At 45.8% G+C, this 15973-nt stretch overlaps 1 protein-coding gene across 1 annotated transcript in view; it reads right to left on the bottom strand.

The window, feature by feature from the left end:
* The window catches only part of SLC22A23 (solute carrier family 22 member 23), a 177195-nt gene that overhangs the window by 50550 nt on the left and 110672 nt on the right, over positions 1-15973 (bottom strand). The window contains exon 4 of the mRNA XM_045841661.1: positions 4338-4506. Within this exon, the coding sequence (XP_045697617.1) occupies positions 4338-4506 (169 nt within the window). The remainder of the gene's footprint in view (positions 1-4337; positions 4507-15973) is intronic.

Here is a 15973-nt window from a genome sequence, read left to right as displayed (position 1 = left end):
GGAGGCTGGAAAAGGAGAAAAGGCAAACATGGCTGACACTGGCCTTCATTGCCTGGATGCTGGGCACTCCCACTGGCTCTTGCACATGTGGGATTCTGGGAGAGAACTTTTGAAACAGAGCATGCTGGAAAACAAAAAGTTAGTTGGTTCTTTCCCCTCCCCAGGGCATGGGTTGTACCAATGGTCACCAGCGGGCCTATGTGTGGAGGCCTGGGGTACAGACTGTGCAAGATGCCTAGAGCTGGACAGCGACTGGAGACCAGCTAAGCCACCTAAGTTTATGATACTTTTGGGAGGCAAAAGAGGTTCCTGGCACAATCTTGAACTGAGCTGGCAGAGGGTGACAAAGTGATTTTTCTTTGGGTGTCTTGGAGGGAATGGGCTTTGAGGCAGAATCTTACTGTTATTTCCAAAGACCTTGGTGATAATAGTCAGCACTGTGAACAGATTTTTGTTCTTGTGTTATTTTCAGTTCTTGAACCTATGTAGTGGTTGTAATGAGACTATTTTTGATGTCATACTCTGACTTTTCCATTTCCCTTACTTTTTTTACCTGGATATTTTAGGCAGAAACTTGCCATTAAATAAAAGATTCCTTTCTTGCCCTGGCTCGTGTGGCTCAGTGGATTGAGTGCCAGCTTGCAAACCAAAGTGTCACTGGTTCGATTCCCAATCAGGGCACATGCCTGGGTTGTGGGCCAGGTCCTCAGTAGGGGCACATGAGAGGCAACCACACATTGATGTTTGTCTTCCTCTCTTTCTCCCATCCTTCCCCTCTGTCTAAAAATAAATAAGTAAAATCTTAAAAAAAAAGAAAAAAATGATTCCTTTCTGTTCCACTGAACTCCATCTTTGGAGATTGGCCTGGTAGGTAGCAGGTGGTAGGAACTTCCCCCTCCCCACTGGTTGGCTTTGGTAACAAGGGGATCTGCTCATATAAATATGCAGTATCTAGAATACTGAGTATCTAGAATAGCATTTGGTGTGGGAGAGTGGTAACTACTTAATAAATTAGCTGAATTAATTTATCTTTCAGATCGCTCTATTTTCTGGAGTTGCTGGGATGGAAACTCCCCAGTTTATGGTTTTTGACCCTCATGATGGATACCCATGTGCTCTGTGAATTTTGCCTATGAGCTCATCCTTGGCGAACATTTTCTTCCATGTGAGACTTGAGGACCTGGCCCCAGTGATTCTCCATGGGAGGTTTCATTTTTGATCTTGTGGGTCCAAGAAACTCACTCGTTCTTACATTAATATCTCAGCCTTAGAGAAGGGCTGGAATTTAGAACACACAGCCATGTGTGGTAAAGATTTCAAGGCTCCAGTGTCTTAAGGATGAACCTTTCTGCCCTTAGTCCAAGGCAGTCTGCCAGCTCTGGAGTTGAATCTCTGTGGTGGGGTAAGATCGTCTAGTCCTGTTACTACTGACAGTTGTAACTCCTAGCTTCATTCAAGGGGCTCGATTCTAAGTGCATAAGGGGCCTGAGATCTCAGCTCCAGCCCCCTATGCAGTTGTTAAAACTCAAGCTCCATTTTCTGGTTCAGATGCCCTGTGGGCTGCTGTGTCCACTGCTGCTTGAATGCTCTCCTTGTTCTGAGCCTTGGGAATTCCCCTGTCTTACAGTGGAACCCAGCACAGAGTACATATTGCACTTGGCTAATGCAATATCTTACCCAGCATCTGTGTGTGTTTGGAGGGTTCCTGTCAGTCTAGCCCACCATTGGGTCTAGAAGATCCCTCTGGCCAATTTCCACCTCTTTGTCATTACTGTTTCTAACCCAAGACCCTGTGATTTGGTGACCTTGTGCCATACAGTTTGGTTTATCATCCTTGTAAATGCATTGTTCTCAGAGTTACTCCAAAGTACAAAGTACACTGCTGGGCACCTTGGGTGCACAAAATAAATACTCGCTCATTAAAGGAAAGCAAGTCACTTCCAATATTTTGTCACCAACAGCTGGTCCTGCTGGCTGGGGTGGCAATGGCCCACTTCATCCTGTCAAACAAAGAGCCTTCAGGAGTGACCAGCTTCTTGCTGCAGTAGATGGGAGGAGGGTGGGAATTAGAAGATGATAATAAAGGGGAAGCACCTCAGTGATCTTTAAAAGCCAATGATTGTTATGGAGCCTTTCAAGTCTGGTAGGCAGAGTGGAATATGTCTCTCACCACCAATTTCTTTTACCTGTCCCGTATACCCAGGCTTCTATATATGTTAAGAGGTGATATAACCACAGTAACAACAGTAGTTAATATTAGTGAACACTTGCTATAGGCCTGACATGTGCCAGGCACGTTAAATAAGAACATAAATAAAAACAATGATGATTATGATCACAGCAGTTAACACATATGAGTGGAGCAGGTCTCCTCCAGACTGTGGAGCCAGAGCTGGGACTACATGGTGTCAGTGCACTGGGATGTCCTTCCATCTGTCTGTCCTCACACACATTTTACTTATCAAAGTACCCTGGGTACCCTTTTCACCATAAAGCTTTGTTGGAGGCCAGGAAGTGAGAGGAGCTAGGTTGGTGGATGGCAGACCACCCAGAGGATCCTCTAGCGCAATGGGGATCCTCTCCCAGGACAGTGTCTCTGGTGGCCAGGGACAAGGGATGGGAGGTGGGAGACAGCCTGGTATGCTAGAAGAGCAGGCCTGCGTTTAAGGGCCAGCTGGGTAGGCTTAGTTTTTGTCATCTATACAACGAACAGGGTGGTAAATAGGAAGACTGAATGATCTGCTCTTTGCCTGGGGTTAGTGTTTTGTGACTGGCATAGGGTAAACGTTATACAAACATTTGTTAAATAAATAAATGCCCCAAATTCCATAACAAGCACAGCCAAGCTCTGGACACACATGGCCAGGGAGGGAACAGGAAGGGCTTCCTCAGACTGATAAAACGAGGAGCTGCCCAGTCTGTCCTGTTCTGGGGACACCATTTCATTCTTTGTCCTTAAGGCCCTGCTGGAGGGAGCGGGCTGTCTGAATTCTGCATGGCCCCAGCAGCAGGGCTGTCTGGACCAGCTGACCTCAGGCCAAGACGCCTGGCAGAGCTGCTGGTGAGAGGAGAGCACTGGGGGGCAGCTGCTGTGATGTGGGCACCCTGTGGGTGGCCTGCCTCTCGTCTGCTATGGCTACTGCTGAGGCTCTGATGATGGAGTAGGCAGGGGTGGGGCTCTTGACAAAAAGGCACTTGCACCCTTGCTCACCAATTTGCTCACCAATTTTTCTCTGCCAGGGGTGTGACGACCCTGGTGGGGTGGGCCCAGCACAATGAAGTGAAAAGGCAGGCACTTTCTTTTCCTTCCTGGTACCTTAGACAAGAGAGCCCCAGCTGTGCCCTCTCTACTCCAGTGAACAAAGCTAAGACACAACTGACTGCTTCTTGTCAGACATTTGGTTTTCATTAGTGACGGAGTAACAGAAACACAGTACAGTATTATAATCTACATGACAGTCCCTTGTACTTATGGGGGAAGTAAGAGTCTTGGTGTGGAGGGGGATAGGACAGAGGGAAAGAAAGAGTTATTTACCAAAAGGGTAGAGCACTCATTTTTTCCCTAAATATCTAGAAATGGTGGTTTTCAACCTTGGCTATTTGTTAATCCCCTGGGAGTATTAAAAAAAAAATCCAGTTGCCCAGGCTGGACCCCAGGATGAGTACACTTAGCTGTTTCTTTTTTTCCTAACGTCAACAAGTCAAAAACTTTAAACTTAGAAACTTAAAAGTTACACAGTACCCTAAAAGTCCTATTAAACTTGTCTAGAACAGGGGTGAACAAACCTTTCTTATGCAGGATGAATTAGGAAATATTCTTGGCCTCACAGGCCACACAGCTTCCGCTGCTGCCACTTGGCCAGTGAAGCAGCCCTGGGCCTGGAGTCTGACCACCCCTAGTCCAGAGGAGATGAGGCGGCATTTCTAAGTCAATCTTCGAATGTCTCCCTATTTCCCTCCCAACACAAGGGTCCTCCCTTTGCAAATCCATACATGAAAATCACATCAAAATAACTCTTCAAGCAAGTGTGAAAGCAGACTGACGGAGGGCACAGTATCGGAGCTGGGGCAGTGCACTGGGGCTCATTCCACTCTTCTGCATACTTTATGTATATTTGAGTGTTTCCCAAAATAAGACATTTAAAAAACGAAATGAAAAGAGAGAGAGAGGCACATTCTCTTGCAAAACAAAAGCTGAAATTTGGGAGAAGTTTTGGGATACTAGGGTCCAAGTCACATGGTTTACTTGTCTCCCCCCGGGGGGGGTGGAGACACGCGGCCTTTTGAACAGGCTGGCAGAGGCATCAGGCAGCAGAGTCTTTGGGGAGGATACTCACGACCAGTAGAGCAGCATGAGCAGGAAGGGGCAGATGATGAGGGCCTGCAGGACCTGCCAGTCCCGGCACAGAGCGGCCAGCCCGGGCATGAGGAACTGCCCTGCCATGGCCACGAAGCTCGCCACCATTGTGATCATGAACCGTTTTCCGGGGGGGCACAGCTCTATTCCTGGAACACAGAAGGGACAGGAGAGACATGAGCATCCTGTCTTATGGCCTGGGGGAGCCACGGTGCACCCGGGCCAATGCATTTCTTAGCCAACCAAGAACTGTAAAATTGGTTTCTATTTGCTGGTGGCCACGAGAGCCCTGCATGTATGCCAGAGCCTTATGTGGTGTGTCAGTGTTGAGATCCTCATTTTTACAGCAGGATGAGCTGAGGACTGGACTGGAAAGGGAGCGAGATCATTGGTCCAGGTCACAGAGCAAGCCAGTGGCAAAAGAACATGGTAATCTGGAGTTGCCAAGGCCAGAATCTAGAAAACACTGTATGGGGGCAGAGTGTTTGCATCACACATTATTCCCAGTTCTGATCTCTAGATGTCACTGAGCTTCTTGTAGCATGGATTCCCTCAGCCCATCTGTTGCCATTCCTTCCATCTAGGATGCTATACTAGGGGACCCTCTCAATCTCTGCACGGGGCCCCAGGAACATCCATCTTCTCACTCCCACCTACCTGCACCATCCCCACTTCTGAATAAGACAAGACCCAAACAGTAAAGCAGACCCAGATCTTGTGATGATCACAGTGAAGCTTCTCCATACTGGAATTCTCCTGCTCACTGTGACATGGTGTGTGGGGCACTCCTTCCTCTGGCCCTATTAGTTAGATGCCTCAGCAGGGGTGTGTTGGATTTACCTTCATAGCTTCAAGACAACACCAGTGTCTGCCTCCTACTAAATGTCTGCTGAATGGAAGGACACCATAGTCCCCCGTTTGCAAGAATCTGTGTTCTTAATTTGACCTTGAGTAAAAATGATGGTCACAAGACCTTAAACTGTAGCACCCAACTGACAACCAGTAGAGATCTGTCACATGAATTCTTACAGTAAAGGTCTTCAGTACTACAAAAGACAGCTGGGTTTTATGTATTTTTCCCCACAGAGCATACAACTTTGTTTGCTATTCTTCTCCTACAATATGCAGCATTCCCTAAAGCTTGCCTTTTAAGTGTAGTTGAAATGAATCTTTTTTTACAGACTATCAGGAGGAAACACTTTTCATGCCTCTGTACTGGGAGACTGTTTGTAGATCAGTTGCTATAGTCCATCCCCCATCTTTTGACTGTTGGGAGACCAGGGCAGAAGTAGGCGGCTGAAAGGCAGTGAGAAGGGGTGCAGATCGGAGGGGAGAAGAGACAGGCTGTGGACTTGGCCACGAGGACAAAATCAGCCCTAATAAGGAGAGGGCACTATGCCAGGCAGTATCTATACTGGCACATCTGTGGGAAACAAATAATAAAGTGATCAGAACTCCCACAGCTGCTCTGCCACAAACAAACATATTCATCTTCCTATTGGTGAGCAAGAGTGAAAACTGATATCCTGAAAACAGCTTATAAAGAACTTTTTTCCATTTAATGAACAAAACAGGATTAAACAGTCCTCTCCTAGCCACTGACTTGATATTCTTTTCAATGCACAGGCCAGGTTCACTTCAAAGATTACTTCCTAGCAGGGCTCAGGCATTCACTCTAGGTCTGGCATGTCTGCTCTTAACAATAATAAAGAGACTAGACTCTCTTTAGCAAAGACTACCAGTTGCAAGTTCTAGTTTTCACTTATTAAACACAAGCAGTTTTGCTATGGAAACCTGAAATTGGCATTAGGCGGGCTAAGTCCAGTTCTGCAGTTCAGCAGGGGCTGGTATCAACTGAGGAAATTTAGCCCTTGACTACTCATGTAACTTTTAAACAAAGTCACAGAGATACTGTGTAGCATCATGGCTTCGTGCCAACAGTACACAAAGCTGGTACAACAAGCATTGCATTTCACTACCTTTCTCTTTAACTCTGTGATACTAGAAGTATGAAAATATCTGCAACTCCAATTCTGTCCCCACCGACCCCCTTTGGGACATCTGATGCTACACAGGAATCCACACTAATCCACACTATGCAGTTTCATACAAGGACCACGAGGCAACTTTCCAAAGCCAGGCTACCTTAGTGGATGATGAAGGAAAGGTGTCCCTCAGGGGCCAACGATTCCAGTCTGATGTCTCACTCTCCCCCTGCTGCACATGATGCACTGTAACCAGTACATGTGTCATTGTTACTGTGGATATGATTTCACGGACGCAGCTTTTCCTCTATGGGCTTTTTTTGTTCCTCTCCCATAAGCGGTCTGAGCAATCCTCTCCTTGTTACTGAAGCACCACCATCACCTGGGAGCTTGTTAGAGCTGTGGCGCTCAGTCCCCACCCAGCCGTGCAGAATCAGCACCTGCACTTTAACAAGGTCCCCAGATGACTCACTGAGAAGCACTAGCTAACTATATTTCCCCCAAACGAAAAGCATCACCCAAAACAGGAGTGATGCTCTTGCCTGCCCAACACACATCTAAGAGAGCTGAATGAGTAAAAGCATTTCCCAGCCCCTCCACTCCCTGTTTTTGCTAGGAATCCTAGAAGAGAGTTTACTGTGTTTCATTAGATAGAACAATGGAGAGCACTCCAGCAGCCATGTGGTATTTTGGCACTCTTGCAGGAGCAATGGAAAAACACACATCTGATGTAAGGATACAAGTATGTCACTTGCAGGTAATGAACTTTTTGCCTTGACACACCAGAAATTCTTTCCAAATTGCCTGATATCAACTATGTTTTGAAGGTGGCTATAAAGATTTTTTAAAAAAGCAATTATCAAAGAACTGCAGGCACTTGAAGTTTGTCATTAATCACATGTTCCTTCTGGATAATGAGAAATCAGATTCTCTAAGTGGAAGACAGAGAGAAATGTCAGAAGGTTACAACCCTAAGTCCCCGCATGTGGAAGGAGGCATTGAGGTTGCAGTTGCAGGTGGATCCTTTCTGCCCACAAAGGGCCTGCTCCCAGCTCTGCACACAGGAGCAGTTGGTAAAATGCTTCACACTCTTCAGAGATGCTTACAGATTCCTGGCCAGGCTACTGGCCTTGGTCTTGAAAGGCAGGGAAGCCTGCCACCAGTAGGGAATGGTGTCCCCAACCCAGCCACCCACTCAGAACCTGGGATATGTAGAATAATAACGGGTCACCCACAAGCAGGCGTCCCTGGCTCTGTTGTCAGCTGCTCAGCAGCACCTGTGGAAAGCCTGGGCTACATGCTGTGTTATAACACTTCTTAGAGCTACCTTCTTTGCCAATGGGGCCGACCTCAATTCATCTTAGTAGATTTTCACATATGGCAGCCACCCCCTTCATCATGTAAAACAATTAAAGGTCACAAAAACGATCATCTTAGGTGATGCATCATAGATTCAAACATAAAAATATCTCAAGTGTCCAGCATGCAGTGCTTTCACCACATGCGTAACAGCCAGGAGGCTAGAGCCAGACAGTCTGGGTTCAAATCCTGTCCCTAGTGCTTATGTGCATGTGACCTGGTTCAGCCATCTAGGAACTCTGTGTCTCAGTTTTGTCATCTGTAAAGTGGGCTGTTGTAATAAGCATCAAAGAAGCACAGAGTGCCTGAATAGAGTAGATGCTATATGTTGGCTTTTGTAAGTATTAATACTATACATAATTACCAAACATTATAATATAATTATTGCCAAGTCATTCTTTGGTCTCATTTGACCTCTTTATTATTCACCTGACTGGATGAATTTCAGGGAAGGGCTGTTTGTTCTAAAAAGACTGAAAAAGAGAAACAGTCTATAATGATAGTCTATATTCTTTATTCTCATTATACTTGATTTCTTAGAGATTCTTGTAAACCTAGAAACAATCTGCCAACTAAAATACAGAACTAAGTGAATCCTCAAAAACCAAAATAAAATTCCTCTTTGTTAAAATTACTTTTCCTGACTTCAGCCAAGATGGAGGCATAGTTAGATACACTGCCTCCTTGAACAACCAAAAGAAGGACAACAACAAATTTAAAAACAAAAAACAACCAGAACTGATAGAAAATCGAACTGTATGGAAGTCCGGCAACCAAGGAGTTAAAGAAGAAACATTCATCCAGACCGGTAGGAGGGGTGGAGACGGGCAGGTGGGCAGAGAGCACTCACAGCAAAGCAGTGGCTGGAGGACCAGGGAGGGCAAGGCAGGTAAGACCCAGAGAGGCAGCAGATTGTGGACTAGTGCAGATAAATGGGGAGGAACAACTGGGGAGTGAGACAGACCTCAGGACCCAGAGTTTCAGTGCAGGGAAATAAAGCCTCAAACCTCTGATTGAAAACACCTGTGGAGGTTGAGGTGGCTGCAGGAGAAACTCCCAGCATCACAAGGAAGTTCACTGGGGAGAACCACAGGGTCCTAGAATGTACACAGGCCCACCCACACAGGAATCAGCACCAGAAGGGCCCAATTTGATCGTGGATAGCAGGGGAACTGAAAGGCTGCTGAGAGCCGAGCAAACAGCATTGCTCCCTCTCGGGCCCCTTCTTCACACAAAGTGCCACAACACAGTGACCTGGGTTGCCCCGCCCTGATGAATACCTAATGTTCCATCCCTTACTACATAACAGGCATGTGGAGACAAAAAAAAATGACCCAAATGAAAGAACAGATCAAAGCTCCAGAAAAAATACAACTAAGCAACGAAGAGATCGCCAACCTATCAGATTCATAGTTTAAAACACTGGTAATCAGGATGCTCACAGAACTGGTTGAATATGGTTGCAAATTAGATAAAAAAATGAAGGCTATGATAAGTGAAATAAAGGAAAATGCGCAGGGAACAATAGTGATGGAAAGGAAACTGGGACTCAAATCAATGGTGTGGACCAGAAGGAAGAAAAACATTCAACCAGAAAAAAGTGAAGAAACAATTAAAAAAATGAGGAGAGGCTTAGGAACCTCCAGGACATCTTTAAACATTCCAATATCTGAATCATGGGGGTACCAAAAGGAGAAGAGGAAGAGGAAGAAATTGAAAACTATTTGAACAAATAACGAAGGAGAACTTCCCCAATCTGGCAAAGGAAATAGACTTCCAGGAAGTCTGGGAAGCTCAGAGAGTCCCAAAGAAGTTGGACCCAAGGAGGAACACACTAAGGCACATCATAATTACACTGGCCAAGATTAAAGATAAGGAGAGAATCTTAAAAGCAGTAAGAGAAAAGGAGGCAGTTACCTACCAAGGAGTGCCCATAAGACAGCTGATTTCTCAAAAGAGACCTTGCAGGCAAGAAGGGGCTGGAAAGACATATTCCAAGTCATGAAACGCAAGGACCTACATCCAAGATTACTCTTTCCAGCAAAGCTTTCATTTAGAATGGAAGGGCAGATAAAGTGCTTCCCAGATAAGATCAAGTTAAAGGAGTTCATCATCATCAAGCCCTTATTATATGAAATGTTAAAGGGACTGACTTATCTAAGAAAAAGAAGATAAAAACTATGAACAGTAAAATGACAGCAAACTCACAGTTATTAACACCACACCTAAAACCAAAACCAAAGCCAAAACAAAAGCAAACTAAGCAAACAACTAGAACGGGAATAGAACTACAGAAGTGGAGATCACATGGAGGGTTAGCAACAGGGCAATCAGAGGAGGAGGAGAGAAGGAGAAAGGGTGCAGAGAATAAGTAGCATAGATGGGAGGTAGAAAATCGACAGTGTGGGGGGCAAGAATAGTATAGGAAATGTAGAAGCCAATGAACTTATATGTATGGCCCATGGACATAAACTAAAGGGGGGAATGTGGGTGGGAGGGGGTGTACAGGGTGGGGGGAATAAAGGGGGGAAAATGGGAGAACTGTAAGAGCATAATCAATAACATGTATTTTTAAAAATAATAAAAAAATTACTTTTCCCCTAACACATTAATGGAGAAGGCTTAAAAGCTAGTCTTACAAGCTTGACAGACTTTGTTGATAAACAGAGAAATTACTGAAAGTTATGAGAATTAAATAGCATGTAATTAAGACTTAACTGAGGCATGTGGCCTGTGAAAAAAAGGGATTATGACCACAACAGCCAGAGTACATGGGGAGTAGGTATAGCCCTGAGGCCCGTCTGTAAGCTGTGCTGGTAATGTGCTGCTGGGATGTGAGGTCTTCTAGGGGCCTTTCAGAAGCCTTCAGATACTTGTAATTTTCCTGGAGGAAAAGAAAATAGTGCTGCCCAGATCAGTCATTTCAGGTGATGAAGGAAAGAGAAAGCTGAAGACCAGAAGTAAGGCACTGAAGCCTAGGGGTCATCAGCTGGCCAGAGAGAGTTGATAGTCACTCCTCAAAAGAGGATGTGAGGGTCAGTTTGCTCCATCAGTGTTGCTAGACTACAGTTCCCAGGCAGTCTATTAACAGTAATCTAGGTGTTGCTGCCAAGGTATTTTGTAGATGAGATTGACATCCATAGTCAGTGGATTGTAAGTAAGAGATTATCCCAGATGATCTAGGATGGCCTGACCCAAACAGTTGCAAGGCCTTCAAAACAGAGCTGAGGCTTCCTTGAAGATGAGAAATACATTCTGTCTGTGGACAGCAGCTTCACCTTGTGCCTGACTTCCAGCTGCCCTTCCCACTGGCCTGTCCCAAAGATTTCAGATCTGCCCAACCTGCCCCCGTAACCGTGTAAGCCAGTTCACTGCAGAAAATCTCCTCCTATCTATCTCCACCTGGTTCTGGCTTCTTGCACCCACCCCAGGTCACACAGGGGCCACACAAAGCCCTGTCTCAGAAGCTGCTCACTCTGCTGGCTGCTGTGCCTTCTCACACCTCCTGGCACGGCTTCTCTTCCCAGGGAAGCCTGGACACCATTCCCAGATGCACAGAGCACTGCCCAGTTCAGGGGGCATCTAAGTCAAAACCCATGAAGGTGGAAGCCATTGTTCTACTCTTTCTGTTAAGTATGTACATGTCCCTTAGATAGGCCCCTCAGATTAGATGACAAAATAGCACTGAGAACTGGAAAGGATATGCAGCTCAGGCAGAGGGGAGCGAGGCAGAAAGAAGACAGCCGAAGGGTTAACATTAAACTTCAGAGTTTGGAAAGGATTTCATTAATTCTGCAATAATGAGAAAAACCAGGATGGCTTTTACCTTTATTTGGGTGGCAGAAAGGTTAGGGAGAGGGTGCTCTGACCCACCAGGAATTTGAGGGCCAATCTGAAAAGGGAGCAAACAGCTCTCCAAGGCCCCATGCAGCTCGCAAACACCATGATCCTACACAAGAGCTACTAAGAGGCCTTAAATATGCATATGGCCTAAATTTCAAACACTCTCCCACTTAAAGTGATAGTATCAAAGCACAAGTAGCTGAAATTGCCATATTTTTTGGACCATAAGACACACCTAGGTTTTAGAGGAGGAAAATAGGAAAAAAAAATTTGAAGGAAAAAAATGTGGTTAAATATTTAATAACATAGTATTTCACCAATGTAAATGTAAACAGAACCCAATAGCAGCATTAACAACCACTATTCCTCCCAAATTTGGGTGAGGGAGGTGTGTTTTATAATCTGAAAAATACGGTAGCCATGCAGTCTGAATAAAAGGTTTTGAGGATGCAGAGTCCCAAGGGTGAGTCCAGGTGGCTCCATCACCCAAATCCAACTCCACTGTTGCCACTGAACCAAGAGTCTGTAGGCACCGGTCTAGAGTACGGTGCCTACAGACTCCGTGGGCTGGTGACAGGCCACCTCTGGTGGAGCCTGGCTAAGTGGGGAGTCCTATAAGAAGAACCCAAAAGTCAGGTGACTATTACAGAGAAAAACAGAGTCCTTCCAGAAAACACCTCTGAACACGTCCGCCAAGAACCTCAACATACAAAATACTGTCCTTTAGCTAACAGCAAAGGCTCCGTCTTCTCACTTACTCATTCTTGTCACCCATACTGGGCTTGATGGATTGTAAAAGCCTACAGTTTTGCCCTGGCCAGGTTGCCTGTTGGTTGGAGCATCATCCCATGCACAGAAATGTTTTCGGATTCAACCCCCAGTCAGGGCACATGCCTAGGTTATGGGTTTGGTCCCTGGTAGGGGTGTGTATGGAGGCAACTGATTGATGTTTCTCTCTGACATCAACGTTTGTCTCTATCCCTCCCTTCCTCTCTCTCTCTAAAATCAACAAATATATCCTTTGGTGAGGATTAAAAAAGCCAATTATCAATTTACAAAAAATAAACAAACAAAGGCCTACGGTTTTGCTTATTCAATGCCAAATAATGACTTTAGAAACTCCTTGCTTATATCAATACAACTTCACTTAAAAAAAAAAGAGACTTCTGTTCACATAAAGCTGAGCCTACCTCAGCACTGGCAGGCAGAGGTGACTCATAGCTCAGGACCCCTCAGACGAGGGCGGCAGAGCTGGACAGGAGCCGCGCTGCGTGCAGAGGCACTCACACTGAAGCTTTAGGGCCAGGGAGCCGGGTAAGAGACAGAGCTCTGTGCTGGCAGAACTCACCCTGCTTCAGTGTCTAAGGTATTTATTTGCCTGCCAGAAATACCAGTTAGGGAACGAGGTTTTAACATTCTCTTCCCACCTCCCCAACCCCCAACATTACACTTACCTGTTGACCGTATTTGGGAATTATGGTTATTTAATTTAACAAAGTTGAAACCAGTCTTAAAAAGACATGTCCCATTTTTCTATAATATGTAAGTGGATAAAACACAATCCTTATCTTTCTTAAATATATTTTTACAAAATTGTGTATGTGCATATGCTGAAGACTCTATTTTCTTGGAATCGCTAAGTGTTCCTAACGTGTCTAAAATAGCCACACACCCTGACTGGGTGGTTCAGTTGGTTGGAGTGTTGTCTCATACATCAAAAAATTGTGGGTTCAATCCCTGGTCAGGGCACATACCTAGGTTGTGGGTTTGAACCCTGGTCAGTGTGTGTGGGAGGCAACCAATTGATCTTTCTCTCTCTTTCTCTCTCTCAAATCAATAAATATATCCTAAAGTGAGGATTAAAAAGAGCCCACGTGATTCTTCTGATCAGAACTGGCTAGTAACAAAGGAATGTATGAATTTGACTGACGCTATTTACACCAGAGAACAAGGAATGTGCTCTGCAAGGGAGAGGCTGAGGCCCAGACTGTGGGTGGAAAGTGGGGGTTGAATTCCTTTCCTGCTTCTTCCAGGCCAGAGGAAGTCACTCAAACTCTCTGTGCTCCTGTTCCCTGGTCTATGGAGTAGACAGTAATTGCACCTGCTCCATGCTGGTACATATCTAACCTCTGTAGAGGGCTTCCTGTTTGCAGCTATCCTTACAGGCTTCAGCCACCTCAGTGAGGCCTTGGGTGGGCCATGTCACCAAGAGACTAGCTCCAGTGAATCAAGTTCTTCCACATGGGACCTAAATTGTCTTGTGTGTTAGATAAAACTTGGCCAGAAATGACAGAATGGTATGGTGTACAAGCACCATATGACAGGATTCATATTTTTTAATAGCCTTTGCTACTCAGGGAAAGTTGATGAGGTTACTTGAAAGGAAGAAGACTCTCTTCTGGGTAAGGGTGTTTGCTCCAGTGGAGGTTGTGTGGGGGCAGCCACCAGATGTCCTTCTCTTCCTGCTACCCATCTACTCCTGTGGTGCTTTACTCTAGCCAGGAAGCTCACACCCAGATCCCCCTCCCCCGTCACAAATTCCTAGACCAGATTTCACCAAAGAAACAGAGACATCCGAATGCAGGAGAAAAATGCCTCTAAGTTGATAAAAGCACACACTCTTCCTAATAAGCTCAGCAAAGATTCAGAACCTTTTATTGTACAACAGACTTAAGAAGAAGAGCCAGTCCTTGCAGTTTCCCTGGCTGCGCTGCCCAGGCCACTCTGCTGGACCCAGGACACTGCTTCACACAAATGAGCTGGAACAGCTCACTGGAGGAGGGGCCAAGACAGGCTCAGGAGAGGGCAGTGTCTCCCCAAACTGTAGTTGAGCACTGCAATGAAACACTATTCCTGGGATGGCCCAGAGACTGAGAAACCCATCAAAACACAGGGCACTGCTGAATGGCTTGGCCAGCTGCACAAAGGGGCAAACCCACACCAAGGCTGCTGGGCCACTGCCACCAAACTGCACAGCCCTGCAGCAAGTACAAATGTCACTCACAGAAGCCACTTTTCCAAACTCACCAACCATTCAGACTAAGCCTACTCTCCCAGCCCTCCTCTTTTATCAATCAAATAGTTCAGAAGTGCATTGCAATGCTGGAGCAGAACTTCCCTGCTAAATGGAAGAAAGCCCTGCTTTCTCCATGGCATCTCCCAACTTCACCTGAAGCCAAGGGGTTGGCAATGTGGCCTGTCTCACTTGGGCACTTGCTTCCTCCAGCATGACTCCCTCTCAGCCTTGTGGCTGCTGACACCTATGTGGAGGCTGACAGAGGCCCTTCCAAGCAGGATGTGAGCCACTTGGGTCACACTCAGCAAGGGGAAGAACTGCAGAGCTCTGGCTCGCTAACTGGCCTCCTGTGTCCGGGCACCTGTGAGCCTGTCTCTTTACCGCGCTCGCCCTCACGCAGCCAGGCCTGGATGTGAATGTGCCACTCCCTAATGACTGCCCTGGCCAAGCACACAGGGCCCCAGGAATCCTAAAAAAATAGACCTTTGGACACAGGATTGTGAAATTACTTATTATAACAAGAGGGCCTGAAATTGCCAGTCATGTAGACTCAAATAGCATTTTAGGGTATGACTGTAAAAGGTTGCTATTATCACAATAACTCCAAGTTTCCCCTTCCCCATAGAAAACTGCTTTTTCCTCTTAATTTTAGGACCTGCCAACCTAAAGCAATGGTCTGAACAGTCTGAAGGCTGTTATCTCCATTTAGAGAAAGAGAAAATAAAAACGACAAAAATGTAAATATTTCCTACCAATGACATTCCAGTGACTAGCAGACACAGGGACATGGGCATTTCAATGCTCAGATGCAGAGGTACCAAATGAATTAGCTGCTGAGTATCTATCAAGTGTCTCCAGGGCTGGGCTAAGTAACGACTGCCACTCGCTGTGGGCTGAACCCTTGGGGGCATTTTTTGTGCATTAAACTCACTTAGTCTGCCTAATAAGTCTATGATTCTTTTTAACTGTTTCTTAACTTGTGCTGTTACACAAGAGGATCTTGAAGCTCAGAGTCATTAAGTGACCTGTCCAAGATCACATAGCCAAGGAGGGGGGACTCCCTTGGCTTTGCTCACGCTCAGCCTCTTCCTCAGAGTCTCTGAGAGCTGCCACCACTGTCGGGCACCCTGCAGGGGCTCAGATACCTGCCAAATGCAACACTGTGTGATGGCTTCTTCCTGTCTAGTGCAGTCACTTCACCTGCATTCCTCTTCCCTTAGATTTCTACAATGGAACAATTAGAGTCAGGGTGGCTGAGGTCAGTCAATAAACCCAAAGACCCCAGTCTTATACATGGAGCTCATCATGGTCTACATATTCATATGCTGATAAAATTTGGTGACCATAAAACCCAGCTACCCAATATGAGCCATAAAGTTGTTTCCTTTCCAGATAAGTTCCTTCTATCACCTT

This window comes from Phyllostomus hastatus, unplaced genomic scaffold (genome assembly GCF_019186645.2).
Source record: "Phyllostomus hastatus isolate PE091 unplaced genomic scaffold, TTU_PhHast_1.1 phas_contig_37, whole genome shotgun sequence".
Classification (NCBI taxonomy): domain Eukaryota; kingdom Metazoa; phylum Chordata; class Mammalia; order Chiroptera; family Phyllostomidae; genus Phyllostomus; species Phyllostomus hastatus.
Note: the sequence above shows the minus strand (reverse complement) of the source record. Positions and strands in the feature narration are given on the sequence as shown.